The 22,088-nt window shown below is 36.6% G+C and overlaps 1 protein-coding gene across 1 annotated transcript in view; it reads left to right on the forward strand.

The window, feature by feature from the left end:
* Nucleotides 1-22,088, forward strand: part of YME1L1 (YME1 like 1 ATPase) — a 22,733-nt gene extending 645 nt beyond the window's left edge. Inside the window, exons 2-19 of the mRNA XM_075419589.1 lie at nt 2,130-2,261; nt 3,598-3,760; nt 5,817-5,915; nt 8,292-8,401; nt 9,356-9,506; nt 9,602-9,709; nt 10,520-10,602; nt 11,464-11,554; nt 12,994-13,146; nt 14,487-14,619; nt 15,077-15,139; nt 15,635-15,747; nt 16,117-16,272; nt 16,946-17,097; nt 17,969-18,095; nt 18,196-18,269; nt 18,893-18,979; nt 20,134-22,088. Of these exons, the coding sequence (XP_075275704.1) occupies nt 2,130-2,261; nt 3,598-3,760; nt 5,817-5,915; nt 8,292-8,401; nt 9,356-9,506; nt 9,602-9,709; nt 10,520-10,602; nt 11,464-11,554; nt 12,994-13,146; nt 14,487-14,619; nt 15,077-15,139; nt 15,635-15,747; nt 16,117-16,272; nt 16,946-17,097; nt 17,969-18,095; nt 18,196-18,269; nt 18,893-18,979; nt 20,134-20,277 (2,139 nt within the window). The 3' untranslated portion in view covers nt 20,278-22,088. The remainder of the gene's footprint in view (nt 1-2,129; nt 2,262-3,597; nt 3,761-5,816; nt 5,916-8,291; nt 8,402-9,355; nt 9,507-9,601; nt 9,710-10,519; nt 10,603-11,463; nt 11,555-12,993; nt 13,147-14,486; nt 14,620-15,076; nt 15,140-15,634; nt 15,748-16,116; nt 16,273-16,945; nt 17,098-17,968; nt 18,096-18,195; nt 18,270-18,892; nt 18,980-20,133) is intronic.

A 22,088-nucleotide genomic window follows, 5' to 3' on the forward strand; every position in this document is an offset into this window, starting at 1 on the left:
TTTAGCCGTGCTGGTAGTTGTCACGAGTTGTTATGGAAACAAGAAATGACTTAAAAGAGCTGGCGGAGGAAAAGTCCCTCAATTGTTTGTTATATAGAACAGTCTGGATGCGATCGGGAAGGCATCTTTTATTTGATTTATTTTATTTTTATTGGATTAGTGGGTTTTATGGACTTTGATCTGAACCAGTGGTTTCACTTTCGTGTTTTGTGTTAGGGAGATTAGTACGTGATGGTCTTATTCCACAGAGGGATTTGATTGTTCATTCCAGAAGTGGAGAATGTGTTAATTGCTTTTGTTAGGGTAGTGAAATGACAGAGCTTGTAAGGATATTTTTGGAATGTGTCATTTCACTTTTCATAGTGGGAAATGCAGGAGGAAAGCCTGGCTAATGGTTGGGAGGCTGGCTTTGACCTCTGGAGGGTTTATGGTTTTACCACAAACTCCCAGAGTTTAATTACAACTTTGGACAATTAATTCCGAGTTAGTTTTCATGTCTCGCAGCATTGTCTCTCTTGATCTTCTGTCTAGTCAACACAGAGATGGAAGCTCTTGCGGAAGGACGTTCATAGGCAGAGGCTTAATCAGGTGTTGCAGTCAGGTATCGTGCCAGCAGCCAGAGTCGCACCCCAGCTTTCTTCCCTAGTGACGTGTGCAAAGAGTGAGGCGTTTTGGAAGTGCTGGAATTACTTGTACCAGATATTCGCAGTAGACATAGTCATGTGCTAGGGGAGGAGCCCTGATATGTGGTGCACCTGGTCTTCTGTACTGATTCATTGAGGTGGTGTCACTGAGCTGACTGAGTGCTGCTGAACTGCAGAATTGACTGTGACGTGTATGTGCTTTGTATAGGTTAGTTTGATACTGAGGTATTAGTAAGAAGTTGATGAATCCTCATGATTCAGTGCTATTCAAAAGCAGCCACGTAGATTTCTGTTCAAGCTGGTTTAAAGGGGAACTAGCTTGATGAGATCTGTTGCTTGGATAACTGTCTAGGGATAATCTTAAATTTACTATGTTATAATATTTCATATTAAAGTCTGAAAGTAAGGCCTACCACTAAATAGATGGAGTACCTCATTTGCCATTCTTTTTCTGTTTACATTTAAAGAACATTAGTTTTCTTCTGTGGCTGTGTTGTGAAGTCTTATCAGAATGGTTGTCTTAGTTTTGTCTTGGCAGACACTGAGAGAGGCTCAGGATTATTTTAAGTGAACACTTTTTCCAAGGAAGAGAAAGCTCCTGAATGAGAGTGGCTGTAAACGGGTTTTAAACATTTCAAGACATGGTGTCAACTTGCAGACTTTTCGGTGTAGAAGACATTTGCTATTGTTTTTCCTCTGTTTTTCTCTCTATATTGATTGTGTTTCCTGTTTTTGTGTCTTAAGTGGGGAAAAAACATCTATTTGGAATGTAAGTTAGTTGACTGTGATGGGGGCTTGGTGACTGCAAGGGAAAAACATTCAGTTTCACAAAGTTTTGTATTTTATTTGCATGAAATGATTATGTTTGTAATATTTGTCAGAAGACAGCAACAATCACTATTGTTCTATTGTCTGGTTGCAACAGCACCTATCTAACACAGCAAAATGAGTGATACATAAAAGAAAATAAAGGAAAAATTGAAACACATGTTATGAAGGAAGTAGTAAGTGTAGTAGCAATTTTGTTTCCCTGATGTTTTGGCTGAGGACAAACAGTATAAGAAGTTGTCTTACTATTTTTTTGTAGCTAAGCATTGTCTTAAGTGTGAATTGAGGGTAGTCTTTGCATCCCCTAAATGTTGATGATCTGTACCTACTTGTGTATTTGCAAATCTAGTGATTATTGTCTTTAAAACATGCTTATGTTTGAAAACCAGGAAGTGTAGCAGCTTTCTTTTTTCTTTTCTCTTCCAAGCTTTGTGAGTTTCTAATCTGTCATGTATGCTTAAGTTTTCCTTTTTCTGTAAATAGAGGTGTTGGCTAATGCTGTGGTGTTGAAACTAAGTTCACGAGGTTTGTTATGAAATCCTCAGTTAAAAGGTGGCGTACAAGATAGCAATTATAAATCGGACTTTGGAATGGAGATATATTTAAATAGTTTAAAACAAGTTTAAATCACTATCTGTTTTTTTTTTTTTCTTCTAGGCTACTGTTTCTCTGAGTCACCTTATCAATGCCTTTCATTCACCAAAAAGCTCCACCACTACCGCCAGCACAGCATCTGTACAGCCTGTCCAGAGGGACACCTCCCCAGAGCATGATCCTCAGAAGAGTGAGGTACTAAAAGTCTTTGGAAAAAGTGGTGGCTTGCTTTTAACTGAGCTACATCTGAACACCAGGAGTTTAAGTGAATTTAATATTTAACTCGTTTTATAAAATAATGTGACTAAACGAACCAAAATGTTAACACATAGAATGTAATTTTTTGACAACTTCATTCAGTGCTTTGGCAGTAAGGATTGTATAGAAGTACAGTATTCCATTGGTAAGAAAAAAAGCTACTACTTGTCTCAGTAGTAATTTACAAATGAGGAAGGGATGTGTTTTCACTTTCAACTTAATGTTTCCTGCTCTAAAGTAACAAAATAACTTTTCTGTTAGTAAGCCCTTTGTTGTGTTTTAGTCTTTTGAGTTCTAGCAAAGTTTGTTTCATTATTGCTTGTGAGAAAACAGACTGTGACTTAAAATATGTTGAAGGGTTTTGAGAGATTAAATAGCATATTTGCATGCTTTCTTATTTTTCTATTAAAATACTTCCATTATCATCAGGTATTTTTTGTTCTTCACACTGAAAATCAAAATATTAGTGTCAGATCTTGCCAATTCTCTTTCAGCTCCTTTCTTACCACCAGTTTTATAGCTAAGAAAACGTTTAGGAGGAAAAACATGGAGTCTCTCACTAACTGCAGAATTTTGGAAATCAGTGTGGATTGTACTAATCAACTCTGTGTTGTGATTTCATTGTTGTGGGGTTTTTTTTTGTAATTCTGTATCTGATTCTGGTGATAAAAATTTCATTGGGAGACCTGGATTGTTGAGTGAAACTAAAAGTGTGTTTCATTTATTCAGTTCTGTATTTGTCTTTCTACTTAGCAGAGAATCTTTGTGCTGCTGCTAAATCTGCGCTATATGCAAAAAGGCTAACCAAGAGAAAGAAGAGGTTGGGGGGGGATTTTGCTGTCTGCTCGCTTGGCTGAAATACAGTGGGTGGATATTGCTATACATCTTTCCCCCTCACACTCTCCATTTGCTGTGTCATAAAGAGTAGAAAGAGTTGGAAAATGACATTTTTTTCTGTACCCGCTGCAATCGGGGAGTGGGAAGGTATTAAGAATACTGAGTTGGGAAGAAAATAAACTTGTCATGTACTGTGACAATGAAAATGTCAGTGTGCGCAAATGGAGAAGTTATCCTGGATTGACAGTAGCAAATATTCTTTCTTTAGTCATGTCCCCTCATTCATTTATCTTCACTTATAAATTTTTTATTTCTGTCTGAACTGTGAAATATAGATGCTGTATTGAGCCAAACAGTTAACTCGGTTATTTGCGATCTTCTCCCCCCCCCCCAGATAATCTTAAGTAAATTTTGAACATTTATTTCTGTTTTGCAGTCTGTACTTAATTTAAGAGACCTGGGATTGTCTGATTTGAAAGGTAACCAGTTCAAAGAGTTGGTGAACAGGTTGCTTCCTGGTTACTGTGCAGAAAACAGAGTCTCTTCGCAGTGGCATACATCGTACATCTCTGCAGAGTCCTTCTTTGAAAATAAGCATGGTATGTTTCAGAGTAAAGTGCTCATGAGAATTGATAAGAGTTAGATTATAAAGGTAAACACACTCTTTAGTTGAATCTCGTGCTGTAGGTAATTCGTAGTTTAAAATAATTTTAATAAAAAGAATATTAATGTTTGTGGGTTTTTTATTGTATACAGCTTGTCTCTAGAGTGGTGCTTTTGAATCTTGTGATTTTTAGAAAATTCAACCCAGATTTTGGAATTGTTTCTTCATACTCAGATTTGAAGTTGGCTGCTATTAAACTTGTCTGAACTCAGCTGTAGTACAAGGGCATTGTCTCTTAATGATGAACCAGAGCTATGAATTTTTTCACCAGTTTGTTTCACCAAATAGAAGAAACTAGATTTTGCTAATCTACTAATGTAACACAATCATGGACATATGCAGTTTAAGTTATTCCTCTGTTGCTTGAAGCAACATTATATGAGGATGTTAATTAGAAAGGAATTCAGGGTGGCAAACTGTTAACAGTCCATGTAGAGTATTTAATTGCTGAAATACTCCAAGAGTGGTTCCTTACAGTTAAAAATGTTTTGTTGGGTTTAGTCTTAAATACGGGAAGCAAGGCCATCGTAGATGCTAAAGAATGTGTTAGAAAAATAAGCAGAAAGTTGTTGTTTGGGATTCTCCCAACCATAATACTGTAGAGGCAGGAAGAACAAAAGAATAATATCTCAGGGCTGCTGTTAGAGAAAAGATATTAAATTGTATTGTGATGTGAGATATAAAAAAAATTAGCCCAGAGGCAGTTTCCTGAATGTGAAGAAAGAAGTTGCAAATGCTTCAAAGCTTTGGTAGATTAACATGGAAGCTCACCAGGCTGGTTGTTTCATTCACAGTTGAAAAGGCAAGGTTATAGGTGGAAAACTGCCACAGGCAAGGAAGATGCTAGATCTTCAAGAACCTGCTTTTGGTGTAGGTGACACTGCATACTATGGATGATTGTTACTGTTGGTATGTGTATGTTGTGCAGATACTTGTGCATAAAGTGAGGAGAGTATTTCTATTTTTTTAAACTAATGTGTTAATAATTATGGTGTATTAAGTTAGCCAGTATGCAGTATTGTAGATCACTGTGGAATATAGAGCATTGTAGAATTAATAGCTAGTATTTTTTCTCTTTCCCATAATTCCTCAGTATTTCAGTTGTTAGCTTGTAATCTCTTACTACAATCATATAACTTAAAAAAATTTAGTAGGAACCTTCAGGGTTCTTTTTTACTGTCTTAGATGTATCTGACTGGTGTAAAATAAATACCTACCTTTTTGTGATTACATTAGCTTCTGAATTACTGTGGAACAGAGCATGTATAGGCGTGGCCGCAGTATTTTCCCCCTCCTTCCCCAGGTCTCAGATGTGTCTTAAACAATGCTTACCTGCTAAATGAGGATGAGTTCTTTTGAGCTTTTAGTAACTAAACAACTGATAAATGACAGTCCTCTTGTCTTGCAGTCTACAGTGTGCTTGAAATAGCATCTGCTAATAACTTTTTCACTGTGATGCTGTTTTATTTCTTCTTGTTTCTGTATTGCATGGGGATTGTACAGTTAAGTAGACTTAGTATAGTTCAAAATATAGTTTTTCATACGTTATGCATAGTCCATTTTAAAATGCCCGTGAGCAACCTGTTCTTTAAAGCCTTTGAAACTGAACAATTGGTTGAATGCTGATCCTTCAGCTTCATGAAAGTCTTTGGATTCCTGTCCAGTCTAGGTAATTTTATTCAGCTCTAGACAGATGTGCAGAGTTTTCCCTTCCAGATGCAGCTTCAAATTCAAGATTCTGGGTACCAATATTTTGTGGAAGTTCTAATTAAAAAAAATTTGGTATATTGTAAAGTGCCTGACTTAGTTAACTTCTTTGTATTAAGCTATCTATGTACTGGTAATGTATTTAATTTGTTTAATTAGAGATGCCTGGAGGACCATACTAAATCAGAATTTAATTAAAGAAAGAAAAAACAACCTATATGAAAAGTAATGTTAGTTGCCATTTAATGTAGGGTGTATTTACACTTTGCTGTATCTTTTCACAGGTTTCGTGGATGTTTTCGGTGCTTTACGCTCATCTTGTTTGTACAGACAGCATCCTAATCCCCTCCAAAATTTCTGTTCAGGTGTTCAGTGTTGGCCAGGTATAAAACAACAAACTAGACTGTTTTTAATTTCTGTAGTATATTTTTAGTCTGGGAAAGTATTTTTACTTTTGCCTTAGAGGTGTTGCTCAGGAAGTACCAGTAAACTTCCAGGAGGAACTTTATGTTGATATTAACGCTTTAAATCATGAAGTTATTTTTGCATTGGAGTTGTATGTTTTCAGAATTAAGTTAGTAAACATGATGTAACTATAGAATCTTGTACAAAGATGTCAGGATTTGTGGATCACACCCTTAAAAGATGAGCTGAGTACTTGTGGTTTAACCTGGCAGCTGTCAACTGGGACCACTCAGCCTCTCACTCGCTGCTCCTCCCCCAGTGGGATGGGGAGGAGAATCGAAGAAAAATAAAACTTGTGGGTTGAGATAGAGACAGTGTATTAAGACAACAAAGGAAATAATAGTTATAAAGAATATGCAAAGCAAACTATACACAGTCAGTTTTTCTTACTGCCTGATGACTGATTGTGTAGCCAGTCCCTGAGCAGCAATTGCGGAGCCTGTGGATTTCCCGGAGCTCATGTATATTGCAGATTTCGACAACTCACAGAAAAAAGGTTGAACTCACAGGAGGTGGGGGCAGGTGAAGAGAGAGCTCCTGCTTCCCAGCCACGCCCCATTTATAAACTGAGCATAACTTTTATGATGTGGAATATTTCCATTGGCCAGCTTGGGCTAGCTGCCTGGCTGTGCTCCTTCCCAGCTCTTGTACCCCTGCTCATTAGCCGAACATGGGAAACTGCAGAAAGTCCTTGATTTCTTAGCAACAACTAAAAAAAAAATCAGTCTATTATCAATATTCTTCTCATACTAAATCCAAAACACAGCAGCTACTGGGAGGAAAATTAACTTTGTCCCAGCCAAAACCAGGACACTACTTTTGAATCAGTAAATATGTTGAATCTGGTATTGATCCAGATGAACTTTCTAAGATGCTTGGCAACTGATTTAAAATACTCCTGGATGTATGATGGGTAACAGCAGGGCCACATTAGCAAGAGTATAATCAGGAGCTCAGGGAGTTCAGGTGTTGTCCTCTGTTCAGTTCTTCTGAGGCTACATCTGGATATTGTGTCTGGTTTTGTGTCCCATGGTGATGAGAGAGATACTGACAAAATGCAGATAGCTCAGTGATGTGCCACAAGGGAGAGTGCAGATTTTCGAGCATTTAATGTATGGGAGAAGCTGAAGGATCTGGTGTTTTAAAGTTAGCAGAAGAGAAGGCAAGGAGTCATCTAATTGCTGTTTGAGCCATACTAGTTACTCTTCTCTTGTACACCTCAAAAAAGAGGCAACAATTACAAGTGAAAGCAAAGGAAATTCCTGTTGGAAAATTTTCACAGTGAGAATGGCTGAGTTCTGAGACGTTGTCTGCAGAGGTTGTGCTATCTTAATACTCGGAGATTTTCGAAACTGAGCTGGACGAGGTCCAGAGCTCCCTGATCTGCTGTTGAAGTTGGACCTTTTTTGAGCAGGGGTTTGAGTAGATCCCCTCCAAAAGTTCCTTTTGTCTGGTGCTACTCTATGATAACAGAAGCCTCAGTTAAAATTGTATAACTGACTGTTATTGGTGATTATTTTAAAACACAGTAGTGAGAGAAGATAAATATTCTTGGCTTTTGTGATTTATGTGATAAATTCTCCATCACAAGGTTTCTGATGTGATAGAAGATGACTTATAGTGCTATAAGGTCACTGTGTTTAAATGGTCACATTTCTTTGGTCAGTCTGTAAGTTAACAGCACACCTAAGCCATTCAAGATCTCTTCAGGGCACCTTATCAGCTGAGCTTTTAAGCAAAGCTTATTTTAGAGCATGAACCTTCATTCTCATCCTTCTGGATTATCTTCTGAGTGTTTCATGTTTGTCAGCCTGGATTAATTCGGCTATATGTCTCTTCTGTTCCCTGAGACAGTGATAGGGTTGGCCAATTATCTGTAATTCACAACATGAATTCTGGATTATTGTAGCAAAAAATTTGATGGGAAAAATATATTGTGAAACAGTAAGCAGTTTGCTTGCAAGTTTAGATTACAAATGTGATGCATGATCACCTAACTATTAATTCACAGTACTAAAATTTATTGGTTTATTTATGCAGTTTATTACTATTAGATCCAGAAGTGTCTTTCATGCAGTTTTACATTTTTAACTTATTTTGGTCAGGCATCTTAAACAGGTTGCTGTTTGCTATTCTCTTCACTTTCTGCTGTAGATAATTTGGGAAGATTATATTCAGTTCAGACGCAATAGTCTTTTTCATACAGTAGTTTCTACTTTCTTAGGCTTTTTATTTTGTAGTGGTAGTAGTAATGGATAGTTTTTAATTTTTTAATTTATTATTACTATTTTAAGTTTACATACAATCACGGACCTTTAAGACTTTGAGATCAAGAGCAAGACGTCTGCAGTCAACATCTGAACAATTCACAGAAACAAAAAATTCACTTTCTTCAATTTTGAAGGTAAATACGAGTAGCATTATGAAGTTGTTCTTGGGCTTATTCAGATAAGCTCTTTCTCTAGAATGAACATTTACAGTTTACCAGAGGTGTTTTGTTTCACTAGTATGAAAAAAATTCTTAATTCTAAAACTTGAGTTAATGACCATATACTGTTTTTCTTGCTAATACACAGATTTGCTTCGTATATCATCAATATAAAGATTATTTGAATTTTTTAGGGTAGTCTTTTCAGAGTTTTAAACTCTAGAAGTAAAATTCTTCATATTCTGTTTCTGTGGCTTTGTTAAAAATAGCTTGGAGTTGAATGACATTTGTTTAAACAGAAATACAGCTAGTTTAACATAGGTACTCTTTGCTTCTATTTGGTTGTACAGAAATCAGGCTCATTAAAGCATTTGATCTTGTTGTGTGTGTAAAATAGCTTTGAACTCTCCCCTTCTTTTAGGCATATGTAGTTAATTTCCTCTGTGGACTAGGTATACCATGATGAAGATAAACCAGAGCTAGCTCCATGCAGTGCTGCTCTTAAATTTGGTAGGGCACGTGAGGTGTATTATTTGACCAAGCTCTATTGAAACTATACTTTCAAAGGTATTTCACATTTGGGAGGAATTTAAGTTGATTTCATGAAGCAAAAAGCTTACGGTAAGAACTCCCACTGAACCCTGTGTACAAAGCTAGCTGTGTACAAATCTGTCTTAGGCTGTGTTTTCTGTTTAGAGCTGGGATCCAGGAGGGCTTTGAACCTGGCCTGTTCAGCAAAAATCAGGGTGCCCTTGCTGGAGCCGTTGTGATTCCACACTAGAACTACTGCCCTGTGTTGTCTAACTAACCCCATAGCACCTCAGTTAGATGCTTTTTAAATTCCTCCCCCACCCTCCCACTAGCCAGGTAGTAAGTTAACTGTGTATCAAAATGCGGTGTATACTAATGCTGCTGTGGAAAATATTTTAGGGCTTTATCCTGAGAAAGCGAAGAATTGATGTTGAAAACTTAGATACGCTGATGAAAACAAAAAACATCCCAGAGGCACACCAGGATGCTTTTAAAACTGGTTTTGCAGAAGGCTTTTTGAAAGCACAGGTATTCCTGCAAAAAACACTTGGTAAGTTGGTGTAGTTTGTGTATCTTGTCTCTGCATTCAGAAAGTAGTTTATTTCAGCCCATTTTAAAACTTTTTTTGTTTGTTTTCTTTTACAGATTCCTTAAGAAGATCACGTTTGCTTTCTTTCTTTCTCTTCGTTCTTTGTTTTTATCTTGCTATGTATTCGTCATTTTTACCTGGGAAAGGCTCCTTTTCTGATGCTGGTTAGTTAACTTTTTTCTCCGATTGTTTCACTTGCGTTGTTTCTTCCAGGAAGTTTAGCACATACTAAATGTGTTTGACATTATTGTTGTTTTAGGATAACATTTCAGTGTACTCATGAAAGAGAAGAGTTATTTACTGCTTTTGGCTACAGCCTTTCAGACAACAGTGTGACGAAATGTTTGTAGAGACAAAAAAGTTGTCTGTTAGTAGATTTTAATTCTTTTGGTGAAATAATTACATGGAACCAAGTAGAGAAGAAGTCAGACTGTTCACCAGTTATGTATTTGTCTTTGGATTTAGATGATGTGTTATCTAGGTCAGCAGTAGGCAAACAGGTTTGATTTTTATTTGTAATCACAGCCTAGTTTATAGCAACTAGGTACTTGCATGGCCAAATTATCATCTTGAGCAATCTTTTGGAAATAGTGGAAAGATCAAAGGCTGAGGTAACATAAATGGAGAATTTCAACTTCATGCTAAGTTGTGACATGGGGTTAGTGTTAGAAAGTTAGGGTATGTGCAGGAGCACTGAGGAAGAACTTCTAGCTTTATGTATCTGCTTTAGGATGCAGGGCTTTCTGTACTACAAGTGAGTAAAAAGCTTTTACATCACTGAATTAAATGCAAATATTTTAAAGTTGTGGGTTTTTTTTTTAATAAATCTTATTCTTGTTGGACACTTGTAAATGGAAACATGCCCTGTTTAAAGTTAGTGGCTTAATGGTATGAATTCAAGTGCAAAGTCCAGTCTTGGAATGAAATGACTTCATCTGTAAATTTGTTGTTCACCATCTGCTGTTTGCTATTAGTACGCTTTCGAACCTCGAGTATCTTTGATGCAGCGGTTGATCCCATCCAGCTGAAAAATGTCACCTTCGAACATGTAAAAGGAGTAAGTTCCAAAGTAAACTCTGTGAGTTCTTGCTTAACTAATACTTGTGATCTTGAAGAATGTCTTAAATCTGTTCAAGAAATTTCTTTTTATGAACTGAAGCCTTCTATATATTGACCACTTCAAGATCGAGGAGGGTTTTAATGACTCTTGTTCTGTTTTATGTCTTTATGGCATTTAATATGTTATAAAGGGTGCACTCTTGACTTGTTGAATCACATTTTTAAAGGGTAGAATAGCAAAAGGTAGGCCATAAGTATCTATGTTAATCTATTTTTTGCAGAGATTGACCAATACAAGAAGATGGTAATGCCATTTGATCATTTCTCTCTTAGTACCGTCTCTTTCGGTTATCTGATACTAGGACAGGACATGTGGCAATTCCCACAAAGAAGTGGACATGTCACTGCTGATGGGATAGCTTTATTTTTTTTCTGTTCAACAGTTCTTTGGCTGTCAGTGGCAAAATGAGGACCTCCCCCTCTCCTTCCCCTTGGACAAATAGACAATCTCTTTTCAACTAATTAGACTAATATCTTGATGTAGATTTTTGGATTGTGTATTTATCTTGTTGGTCAGATCTGGTCTGGAACTGTTTGGTTATTCCTTCAGTATTACTAACTGGAGTGTTGACTGATTATTCCTATGAACAGTTCTAGGAAATAGGGCGAGTTAAACTCATGGACACTTGGTATCCACGCAAATTCTGTAGTATGCTTTTATCTCCTCTTTCTATTGTGTATTTTTGATCAGTACACAATTAGACACTTAGGCTTGTCTAAGTCTCCAAAACTCACTACAAAAAAGATGCAGTATTTTATAATGCTTAGTTACATTTTGTGGCATGTTTTTATTGTGTAGGTTGAAGAAGCTAAACAGGAATTGCAAGAAGTTGTGGAATTCCTGAAAAACCCACATAAATTTACTGTACTAGGAGGTAAACTTCCAAAAGGTAAGAATCATTGCTCAGCAGAAGTGAAAACCATATCTAGCCGTGGGTATCTTTGTAGCTTTGTTCTATACTGAATGACTAATTTACAGCCTGGCTTCTGAGTATTTGTTTCTTTAGTGCGGGAATCAAAAAGATATATAACCAAAATGGGCCTAAATACTACTGTTGTATTTAGTTTGTATTTGAGAAAAATAGTGAAATAATGTTAGACATAGGTAGTGGATTTCCTTGTTTGATTGAAATATTTGAGGAACAAATGAATCTTCGAAGAGAGTTGTGAAACTTCTTTATTGAAGGATACCCTTAAATGATGTACCGGTATCTCCAAGCCCTTCTGGGCAGGGCTGCTCTCAATCCCCTCATCCCCCAGCTTGTATTGATACTGGGGGTTGCCTCAGCCCACGTGCAGGACCTTTCACTTGGCCTTGTTGAACCTCGCGAGGTTCATGCAGGCTCACTTCTCGAGCTTCTCCAGGTCCCTCCGGATGGCATCCTGTCCTTCTGGCATGTCGACCGCACCACTCAGCTTGGTGTCATCTGCAAACTTGCTGAGGATGCACTCGATCTCGCCGTCTATGTCATTGATGAAAATATTAAAACAGCACCGGTCCCAATACGGATCCCTGAGGGACACCACTTGTCACCATTCTCCATCTGGACATCGAGCTGTTGACCACTAACTGTCATCTGGCTGTGACCTTCCAACCAATTCCTTATCCACTGAACAGGCCACCCATCAACTACATATCTCTCCAATTTAGAGAGAAGGATGTTGTGGGGGACTGTGTCGAAGGCTTTACGGAAGTCCAGACAGATCACATCCGTTGCTTTTCCCTTGTCCACTGCTGCGGTCACTCCACCATAGAAAGCCACAAGGTTGGTCAGGCAGGACTTGCCCTTGGTGAAGCCATGCTGGCTGTCTCGAATCAGGATGGTTAAGCTTGATCATAGTAAAAGGCCCCATGAATGTGAAATATGTAAACCTGGTAACTCTGTTTCTTGTTAGTGATCTACACTCTTTAAAGTCAATTACTTGGAGTGATTTAATAATAAAAAAAAGTTCCACTTTCAGAACTGGCTAGGAAAATACTAGTTTGAAGAAGACACTATTGGGGATTCAGCTGCTAAACTTGGCAGTAACTTTGTAGTAGTAACTTTTTTGTTTGTAGTCACTTTAACTTTTCAGACTTCTGTTTTTATTTTCTAGTCTTAAAGTCTTTGTTGTTGTTTCACTGTGGATCAGAGCATATCTAGGTCTATTAAAGGAAGCTTCTTTAGACTGCAAGTAATGAGCAGTATCCGAACTGGGATGTTCACAGCTTTTTGAAGCCAAGTGTAAATTATTTCTTCTAATGCATGTAAGAAACAGTACTTGTATAATAAGACTGTGTGGGTTTGGTGTTTTTGTTGTTGTTTAGGTTTTTTGTTTGTCTTTGTAGGTATTCTGTTAGTTGGACCGCCTGGTACTGGTAAAACTCTTCTTGCACGGGCTGTAGCTGGTGAAGCTGATGTTCCCTTTTATTATGCATCTGGATCTGAGTTTGATGAGATGTTTGTTGGTGTAGGAGCTAGTCGCATCCGAAGCCTGTTTAGTAAGTTAAATATTTGTGGTTTTGAAATCTTTTAACGTGCAAGATTAAGTATTCAGTGTTGTTTACAAGGTTTGATGAGGTACAATTCTGATTAGTGGAAAGTAGTAGTGTATGAGGCTAATAAATAAAACTTAATTGTGTTGGTAAATTTGAGATATCTGAGTATCAGTTAACTGTAGAATCTTATTAGTTGTCAGGTGAAATTATAGAAAAAATTGTAAACGATATTACAGCACTCCCAGAGAGAATAGAAGTAATTTAATTAGAAATGTAATGTCCTATAAACTAAATGGAATATTGTCAATTGTAATTTACTTACTGTCATAAGTAAATTATTGTAAATTTGAGTTAGTGTAAACTTAAGATTAAAAAATAGTGTTAACCTTTTCAATTACTTCCCTCATATTTTTATATTGTCTTTTTTTTGTTCTCTGAATTGGAGCTTTATGGGACCACAGTGCAGCACTGAGCAGAGATTTCCTTTCTAATGTCCTTCAACAGGCCCAGAATAAAGGCCCTTATAATGAAACTTAAAATTAATGTTTAGATTGGTAACTTTCATAGAAGAGGCTTTCTGTTTTAAGTATGCAAATAAATATTATCAAGGGACGGGGGGAATCCAGCTTCTATCTTAAATGGAAAATTGATGGTGTCAGTCGTAGATGATGTAGAAAGTAGTTTGCATCTGTAGAAGAAATGTGACTTGCTTCACATGGAAGGGATACAAAATATAACGTGTTGTACCTTAAAATGTGCATTTCTTTCTGACTACAGAAGTTTAGATAACTGACTTGTACATTAATATCAATGTTACAGGTATGTCTAGCTGTGTGAGATGAATTGCATCCTGGTATGCATGTACCAGTCGATGGTCTTACATTGCTTTTTTTTTTCTGTGTGTTTTTAATACCTGTAAACTTGAGGGTGAGGTCTTCACTGTTAACAAACAAGCAGGTTCTATTAAAATAAGTTAGCATTTAGACCTGTCACACTTCATGTTATTTCTGTTTAATAGGTCAATGTTCTCTACCCAAGCCTATGAAGTAAACTGTTGTAGGGAGTTAAGAAATACAACAAATTTCTTAATCTATTTTACTAGTCATTTCTTGTAGCATGATAAGAATAAGCTGATGTGGAGATGAGCCTTGCTTCTCTTTGTATTGGTTCGTTTAAAAAATATATTTCATTTTTTAAGGCTAAAGTCAAGACACTTCTGGTGATGTCTAATAGAACACGTGATAATCCAGGAGTCAGAGAAGTAGTAGAATCCTGAATTACATGATACACTGTTGGTTCTTTTGTGTGGTTGAAGTGTCCTTCTGCTATTTTTCTTTTGTCAGGGGAGGCAAAAGCAAATGCACCATGTGTTATATTTATTGATGAGTTGGACTCTGTTGGTGGGAAGAGAATTGAATCTCCTATGCATCCCTATTCAAGACAGACCATTAATCAACTTCTTGCTGAAATGGATGGGTAAATATGTGGATTGTGAGGGCATAGAAGGTGCTTGACTGACTGGTATTTTTAATACTTTGGTGAATTTTTCTTCCTTGACAGCTTTGAGGTTTTTTGTAGTTTTTTTGTAATCCTTTTAAGGATATAAGATGCTCTTATGACCACTTTCTAATACTGCCAACAGTACCATTAATGGCCTTACTGTAAAGAATATAGAAGCTTCTGAGTTGTAGTAGTACAATAGCTGCAATTATTTTAAATAATTTCTGAATTTTTTGGGATCAGGGCATGTTTTTAACCAGTTGCTGGGTTAAACGTGGTCATTCTTGGATCACATGTTCTGGTTTGACAGCATGTTTTTTTACTGGCCAGTTGAGAGAATCTGAAATAAGAAATAGTATTTACTGACCAAAAAAAAGGTGCTAATTCTGTCTCCAAAAAACCCCCCAACATTCTCACTTTTTTTTCCGTACAGGTTTAAACCTAATGAAGGTGTTGTTATTATTGGTGCAACAAACTTCCCTGAAGCGTTAGATAAGTGAGTATAATGCATTGATCACTTCTACAGGGCATGTATTAAAAACCAAACAAAAACAACAGCAAAGTTGCTTGTGATAATCTTCAGGTATTGCAGTGTTATAGCTGGAATTTTTTCCCTGTTAAAAAGCATGTGCATTGATGAGTTTTTGGCATTTAAAAGGTTGTTGAGTTAAATATGGGGAGAAATAAGTAAGATGCTTCTAAGCATCAAAAATTTCTGAGGGTTTTTCTACTTAAATCTAGACTAGCTGCATTCCTTGTTCGCAATGCAAAATTTTCAAATGCAAAAAAATCTTGAAAATGGGCTGGTAGTAAACATTTTTCATGTGTCTTTTTACAGATAAGAGAGACGTATTCTTTGCATCTGTGCACCAGAAACAGTCTATGTAGATGTCTTTAGAAGTATCAGATGCATATTTGTTCTTTATATATGTTAGTAACAGTTCACTGCAGCATTTTGAAGTCAATGTATTAAATTTGTCTTTTCCCTTAGTGCTTTAATACGTCCTGGTCGCTTTGATATGCAAGTTACTGTTCCCAAGCCTGATGTAAGAGGTCGTACAGAAATTCTGAAGTGGTATCTTAACAAAATAAAGTATGATCCATGTAAGTTAATACTTTAATATCTTTTTATGTAACAGTTTTTATACTGGATCAGCCCACTCATGTATTGGTCCTTTATTCCATCAGCAATTGTGGCTTTACCATGTGTCTCAGTAAAGCACAGAATAATTGCCCAGTAGTTACAACACTTCTATTAGGCAGTGTTTCTTTCTAGTCCCACACAGTTCATAGTGTCTTAAGAATTAGGCTTCATTTCTTCTAAAGTTGAAAATTTTTTGTTTAGTGCATTATTTTTTAATAGCACATGATTCTTGTTTATAATACAGTCATTTCTTGAGATGCCTTTGTGATACAAGCTTTTTCAGGAGGGGTGTGGACCCTAATGACAAGTTTGTTTGTTTTTTACCACAGCTGTTGATCCAGAAATAATTGCACGAGGCACAGTAGGATTTTCTGGAGCAGAGCTTGAGAATCTTGTAAATCAAGCAGCCTTAAAGGCAGCTGTTGATGGAAAAGATATGGTAACCATGAAAGAACTAGAATTCTCCAAGGACAAAATTCTAATGGGTAGGATTTTATACAAAAGATATATATGTATGTTACAGTGCACAGGGCTTTTCTTGTGTGATTAAGACCTCTACACAGAGAGAGAGAAGTTCTTATGCTGTTGTTTTATGCTTTGTTTTGTGTTTTCTTTAAAAACAAGTACGTCTTCTGTTAGTTTATTCTGAATAGAACCTTTTCAGACCAGAGAGTAGTATGTAAATTCTAGTATGAAATACATTCTGTAACACTTTATACTTTTTTTTGGTCAAAAATGCTTCATGTTGTACTTGAGCTTGATTTCTTACCCTTCCCCTACTTATTCTTAAAGGAAAGCAGAGAATAAATTACCAGAAACCTGGAACTTCTGTTTAGCTATCTTGTCGTGTGACAACACAAACATCTGAGACACATACACTAAAAATCTGGTTTGCTCATACTTGAGAGAAGAAATGGAATTTTTTCAGATACTCAAACTGCATTTTAAATCTATTCCTTTAAAATCAGCTTGTCTGTAGAGTACATTGAGGTCAATTTTAGACATTAAAATCCTACTTGTAAACATTTTGCACTTAATGAGTGTTAGTTAATTTTGCTTGCATGCTGTTCCTCAGCTACTTTGTGCTCTATTTAAGTATTGTGTGTATTGTAGTGGTCAGCTGTACAAAAAAGTTTATTTAATGTTCCTCTGTTTAAGGACCTGAACGTAGAAGTGTAGAAATTGATGAGAAAAACAAAACCATCACTGCTTATCATGAATCTGGACATGCTATCATTGCATATTATACCAAGGATGCAATGCCGATCAACAAGGCTACAATCATGACACGAGGAACAACACTTGGACATGTGAGTATTTCTGGAATTTTATGTTGATTTAGTGTTGTTGAGGGATTTTTCAACAATGCTGTTTGTTGTAATTATGTTAATGCACATTGTAATATGTTGAAATACTCAGTTATGAGCAATCTCTTGGTAAAGTCACTGGTCATCTTTTCTGTGTGATAGGAAGTGTTATTCCTTCATTTTGAAATAAAATAGCATGTGTTAGTGTAAAGTTCACATATACAAGAAAGGAAATGTAAGTATGTTTGATTCTGCTGCAGTTAAAATAGTACCCAACAGCGAAACTTTGAAGAATGTCTAAAGAACTGGAAAGTAGAAGCGCTGCTCAACTGTACTTTTAACACAAACATCCTTTATCAAATTGTTCTTTGTCCTGTGTGACTTTTTCTAAACCTAATTGGTTACCTGCCTTGTTTCTAACATAGATATCCCTAAGTTTTTTCTGTTCAGCCTTTAGCTGCCAAGCATTTGAACAGAAAAGTATGTTATGTCTGTTTCTGCTGAATTTTATCCAAGTTAATCTGTTCAGTTAAAACCACTGGCCTGAATCCTCCAGGCAAGTTGATTTGTGCTCAGTACAAGTATGGGGAATAAGGAGAAATGGATAGACTGGATTGTTCTGTTCCTTCTGGTGGTAGGTTGAAGTTGCTTAATTTTATGTGGTGCTCATGGCCTGTAGGAGGCAATTTCAGCTGGTAGAATAAGCACCTCCAAGCAAACCTGATGAGTGCGTAGACTAGGAGGAGGCCCAGAGCATTCTGATTGTTGCATAAAAGCCTTTATATCTGCTTTGGATACAAACGAGAATATTATTCAGATTATTTCAGTATTTCTTCTGTTTATTGTTACCTGATTGCAATTCTGAATCTTACAGGTATCTTTGCTCCCAGAAAATGACAGATGGAGTGAAACTAGGTCCCAGTTGCTTGCACAGATGGATGTCTGTATGGGAGGAAGAGTAGCCGAAGAGCTCATATTTGGAAGCGATCACATCACAACAGGTCAGCTGATTGGTGGTTAAAAGAATTTTTGATCAAAGCTTGTGGACTGGCATGTTCAACTTGGTTTCAATACAGTAATTAACATCTGTTTGCTATCTAGGTGCTTCCAGTGATTTCGACAATGCTACTAAAATTGCAAAACTGATGGTGACTAGATTTGGAATGAGTGAGAAGGTAGTATCATCAGTCCTTTGGTACAAAGAAATGTTCTTTTCTGTAACTAAATGCCTATTTGGCTGTCAGTGATCACAGAGACTAAGTAGTTCTGGCAAAAAAGAAAGCAAGCTTTGCGACTGGCCCTGCTGTAGAGAACTCCATTAGAAAACCTGTATTACTTGACAGTTTAAAAATTATCTTCCGAGATCTTCACCTCAAAATTACCTTGAAAGTTACTAATGTCTGCAGAAAATGTTTATAATAAACCCAAACATTTTGGAATTGAGGATAATCTTGGGTTTTGGGGGTGGGGGAGGCATGACAGCATCGAGTTTTCAAGACTTCTAAAGAAACTTCTTTAGTCATCTTTACCCATCAAGTGTTATTAGTCTGGGGATTTTGTTTTGCTTAAATAAGAAAATGCTTAATCAGGATCTGTACAGTGACCTGTTGAAATAGAACTCTGTGATGACATAGTTGATGAATTGGCTTCTGGCTTTGCTTCTGTTGCAAGCACTTCGGCAAACATTTCATTAATGGTTTTATTTGTTTGCACGTAGAAGCAATAGGTGATGAAGCTCTTAGTGTTTTATGTGTATTACTGCAGCAGTGGCAAGATAAAGATTTTTGTTGTTGTTTAGCTTGGTGTTATGACCTATACGGATACGGGGAAAGTTAGCCCTGAAACTCAGTCTGCAATTGAACAGGAAGTAAGAACACTTCTGCGGGTAAGATTCTCTCTCTCTCTCTGCTCTGATGCATTTATTTTGAGAGGAGCTGACCATCAGCTTGATTATTCAGTTTGGTAATGTATACTGGTGAAAATACATAGGTGGATGGAAGTATTAGCAAGTATTTAATGTTGCTGGAAGTTTGCATCTGTGCATATCAAAACCTTTTGGTAATTGTCATGCACAAGTAGTGAGAAAAAAGTTGTTGCTGGTAGGTTCTTTAATATACGCTTTAACACTTCCTCTTACATTTGGTCAGGCTTTGTATTTTGCCTATTCAATTCATAGGAAAAATAGTATGGCTATAAATTGGTTTAGAACAGGTGAATATTTTGTTACTCCCACATTTCATAACTTGCAGCTAAACAATTTTGTGTAGAAACACAGGAATGGCCGTATCAGATCAGAGAGTTGGCTCTTCCAGTATCCTGTCATTCACAGTGATCAGATTCAGATGCTTAGGGAAATTTGTAACATTCGATAATTACAGAACTTCCAAATCACTGTGCTTGTAATCTGAATTAGTTTGGTACAGGCAGGAGAATTATTTCTATCATAACATTTAAACGATTAACACTTTTGTTGTAGCTGTTTTTGAACTGACTTGGTCATGCAAGAACTATCTGCATATGTAGAGATAAAAGTTAAAGGTGAAGCTGGTAATGCTGGCAGTGTGCATCTGCTTGCAGCACCTGGTAGCTTGGTAGGTAGCTTTCAGCTTTCCAAAAGTACATAATACTTAGACAGCTTGATAAACTTTTTAAAACTTTGGTCTTTGAGGAACATTCCTGAAATGCTGTAGCACTGCTCATAATGTAAAATCAAATATATTTAATCAGCAACTTTTCAAATCTAGTAAATCTTTTCTAAGTCGTATGTAAAAATACTGAGGTTTGTCTCAGGATTTTATTTTTAGTCTTCCTTCTGTAAAATGCAAAGCTGGCATGAAGGTTCAGGGTTTTTTGTTTTTCTGTAGTTAATTATGACAGCTAAATTTTAAATCTTCGTGAGACAGAAGTTGTGCTAGCTATGAAATGTAAGGCACAACTTTAAATGTTTGTTTCAAGCTGTTTTTACCTGGAAACAATTTTTAAAGTGGAATCTTGCTGTTGTTCTTGTTCTAAAGCCTTAAAATCTCCTTCCACCTTCAGGACTCATATGAGCGAGCAAAGAACATCCTGAAGACTCATGCAAAAGAACACAAGAATTTAGCAGAAGCTTTATTGAAATACGAGACTTTGGATGCCAAAGAAATCCAAATTGTTCTAGAGGGGAAAAAACTAGAAGTAAGATGATAACTTCTGTGATACAGTAACTGATAATTTGAAGAATGTACATCTAGCAATGCAGTAGTCTTATGCAGCATAGCCTTTCTTCCCTTCCTGATGTGTGTATGGCATTAGTGACACTTTAATATTATTCTGTCTCTTGTGAGCTTCTGTTCCTTATTTGTTTGTTGTGTCTCATCAGAATAAGACACACAAAATAAAGCAAGTTCCTCATCCTCTGCTCCGTGTACTCTTCCCACAAGAAGTTATTCAGAAGGATAAATCTCAGGGTTGAATTCAGCATTTTGGCTTAGTCAAATGTGTTGAAGCTGAGAAGAAAAATGTGCAGATACACTGGTGTGTTTTGGCATAGCTTCCTGGGTCATGCTGCTACACGTGCGTTTGAAGTGATACCCCACAACAAGTGCTATGGAATGTTTTAGGGATAGTGACAGATTGCTTTGTAAAACAGTAGTATGTAGTCTAACTGATGCTCATACTCTGTTTGAAGCTAGGGATCACTTTTAAAGAAGACTTCTTATTTAGAAATGTAACAAAACATCTCTAAGAATGAAGTGGCTACACAGTGCATGCCTATTAAAGAGAGCTGTGGGAGCTCCATGTTAGACAGAAACATTAGTGGTTGTGTTTTCAGTGTTCTTGGGGTTAAAATACACACATGTATGGGTGGGAGAGAAATTTTAATGCAAAACCAGCAGGCTAAACATGTCTGAGTCTCTCTGGACCATGTTTTGGGCAGAAGTGTGGCAGGGATAAGAGAAATACCTGTGACCTCTGATGTGCTGCTGACAAGATTCTTAGATTTTCTTTTATTACTGCAGTAGGTGGATAACAGTGCTTTGATGACAGTGCTTTTACACTGCTGGAGATTCTACAGAACTAGTTTCTTCTAATACTATGTATGGGCGTTTGATAATCCAACAGGTAATTTCTTTAGAGGGCAATGTTGCTCACTAAAGAGTGGTTCAGAAAATGTTCAAAGCATGTGTTGTTTCAAATCACATTCCCAGTTCTGTTCTACGGTGCAAGCAGGGAAATAAGACCTTTTCTTTCAACCCTTACAGAAACCTCTGGAAATTCTAAGATAATAAGAAAAAGTTTTTGAAAACAAAAGAGGTTTCCAATCAAGTGGAAGTGATTGCTAGCAGTTATATGCCAGTATTATTCTGATCTCATGGAACTGGTTTTTAGGAATAACACATCTTGATCATAATCTTTCTGCACAAGTAATTGTAGCGTCTTGGGACGATAAACTTCTGTTGCAGAGAGGGCCTTTATTAGTGCATTGATGTTGAAGGTTACCGTACTTGGTCATTCAAATAGTTGGGCTGGTGCCAATAAATGTGAATGGAAATTGGTAGCTACACTTAAAACTAAAAGTAACATAGTATTTTAGAATTTTCTGAGTGTAATGCTTGATTGTAACCTAGTTTTTTAGTAAGAGCACATGCTTTTTTTTTTTTTTTCCTTTCAAAACCAGGATAACTTTCTATTTCCCTATTTTTGTCAGCTTACTATAGTGACATCCCAGTGCAGTGTGGGAGAACTTCCAAATGTTATAAAACAGTATACCAAATGTCTAGGCTGACTAGTTACAGTTGTACATGTATTTTAGAAATATGCCAACAGAAACAGAAATATATTGCATATTTTGGCATCTGTTTTTGGAGTAATAAAGGTTAATTTTAATTATGCATATTGGTTTTCCTTTTATTCACTGTAAATTGTTATAAAGTGTAATAACAAGTTCCCTACTATGTAAATTGAGGTGTATAAAACATTTGAACTTGTAAATAAATTTAAGAATGATGGCAAAA

This window comes from Opisthocomus hoazin, chromosome 4, assembly GCF_030867145.1.
Source record: "Opisthocomus hoazin isolate bOpiHoa1 chromosome 4, bOpiHoa1.hap1, whole genome shotgun sequence".
Lineage (NCBI taxonomy): Eukaryota > Metazoa > Chordata > Aves > Opisthocomiformes > Opisthocomidae > Opisthocomus > Opisthocomus hoazin.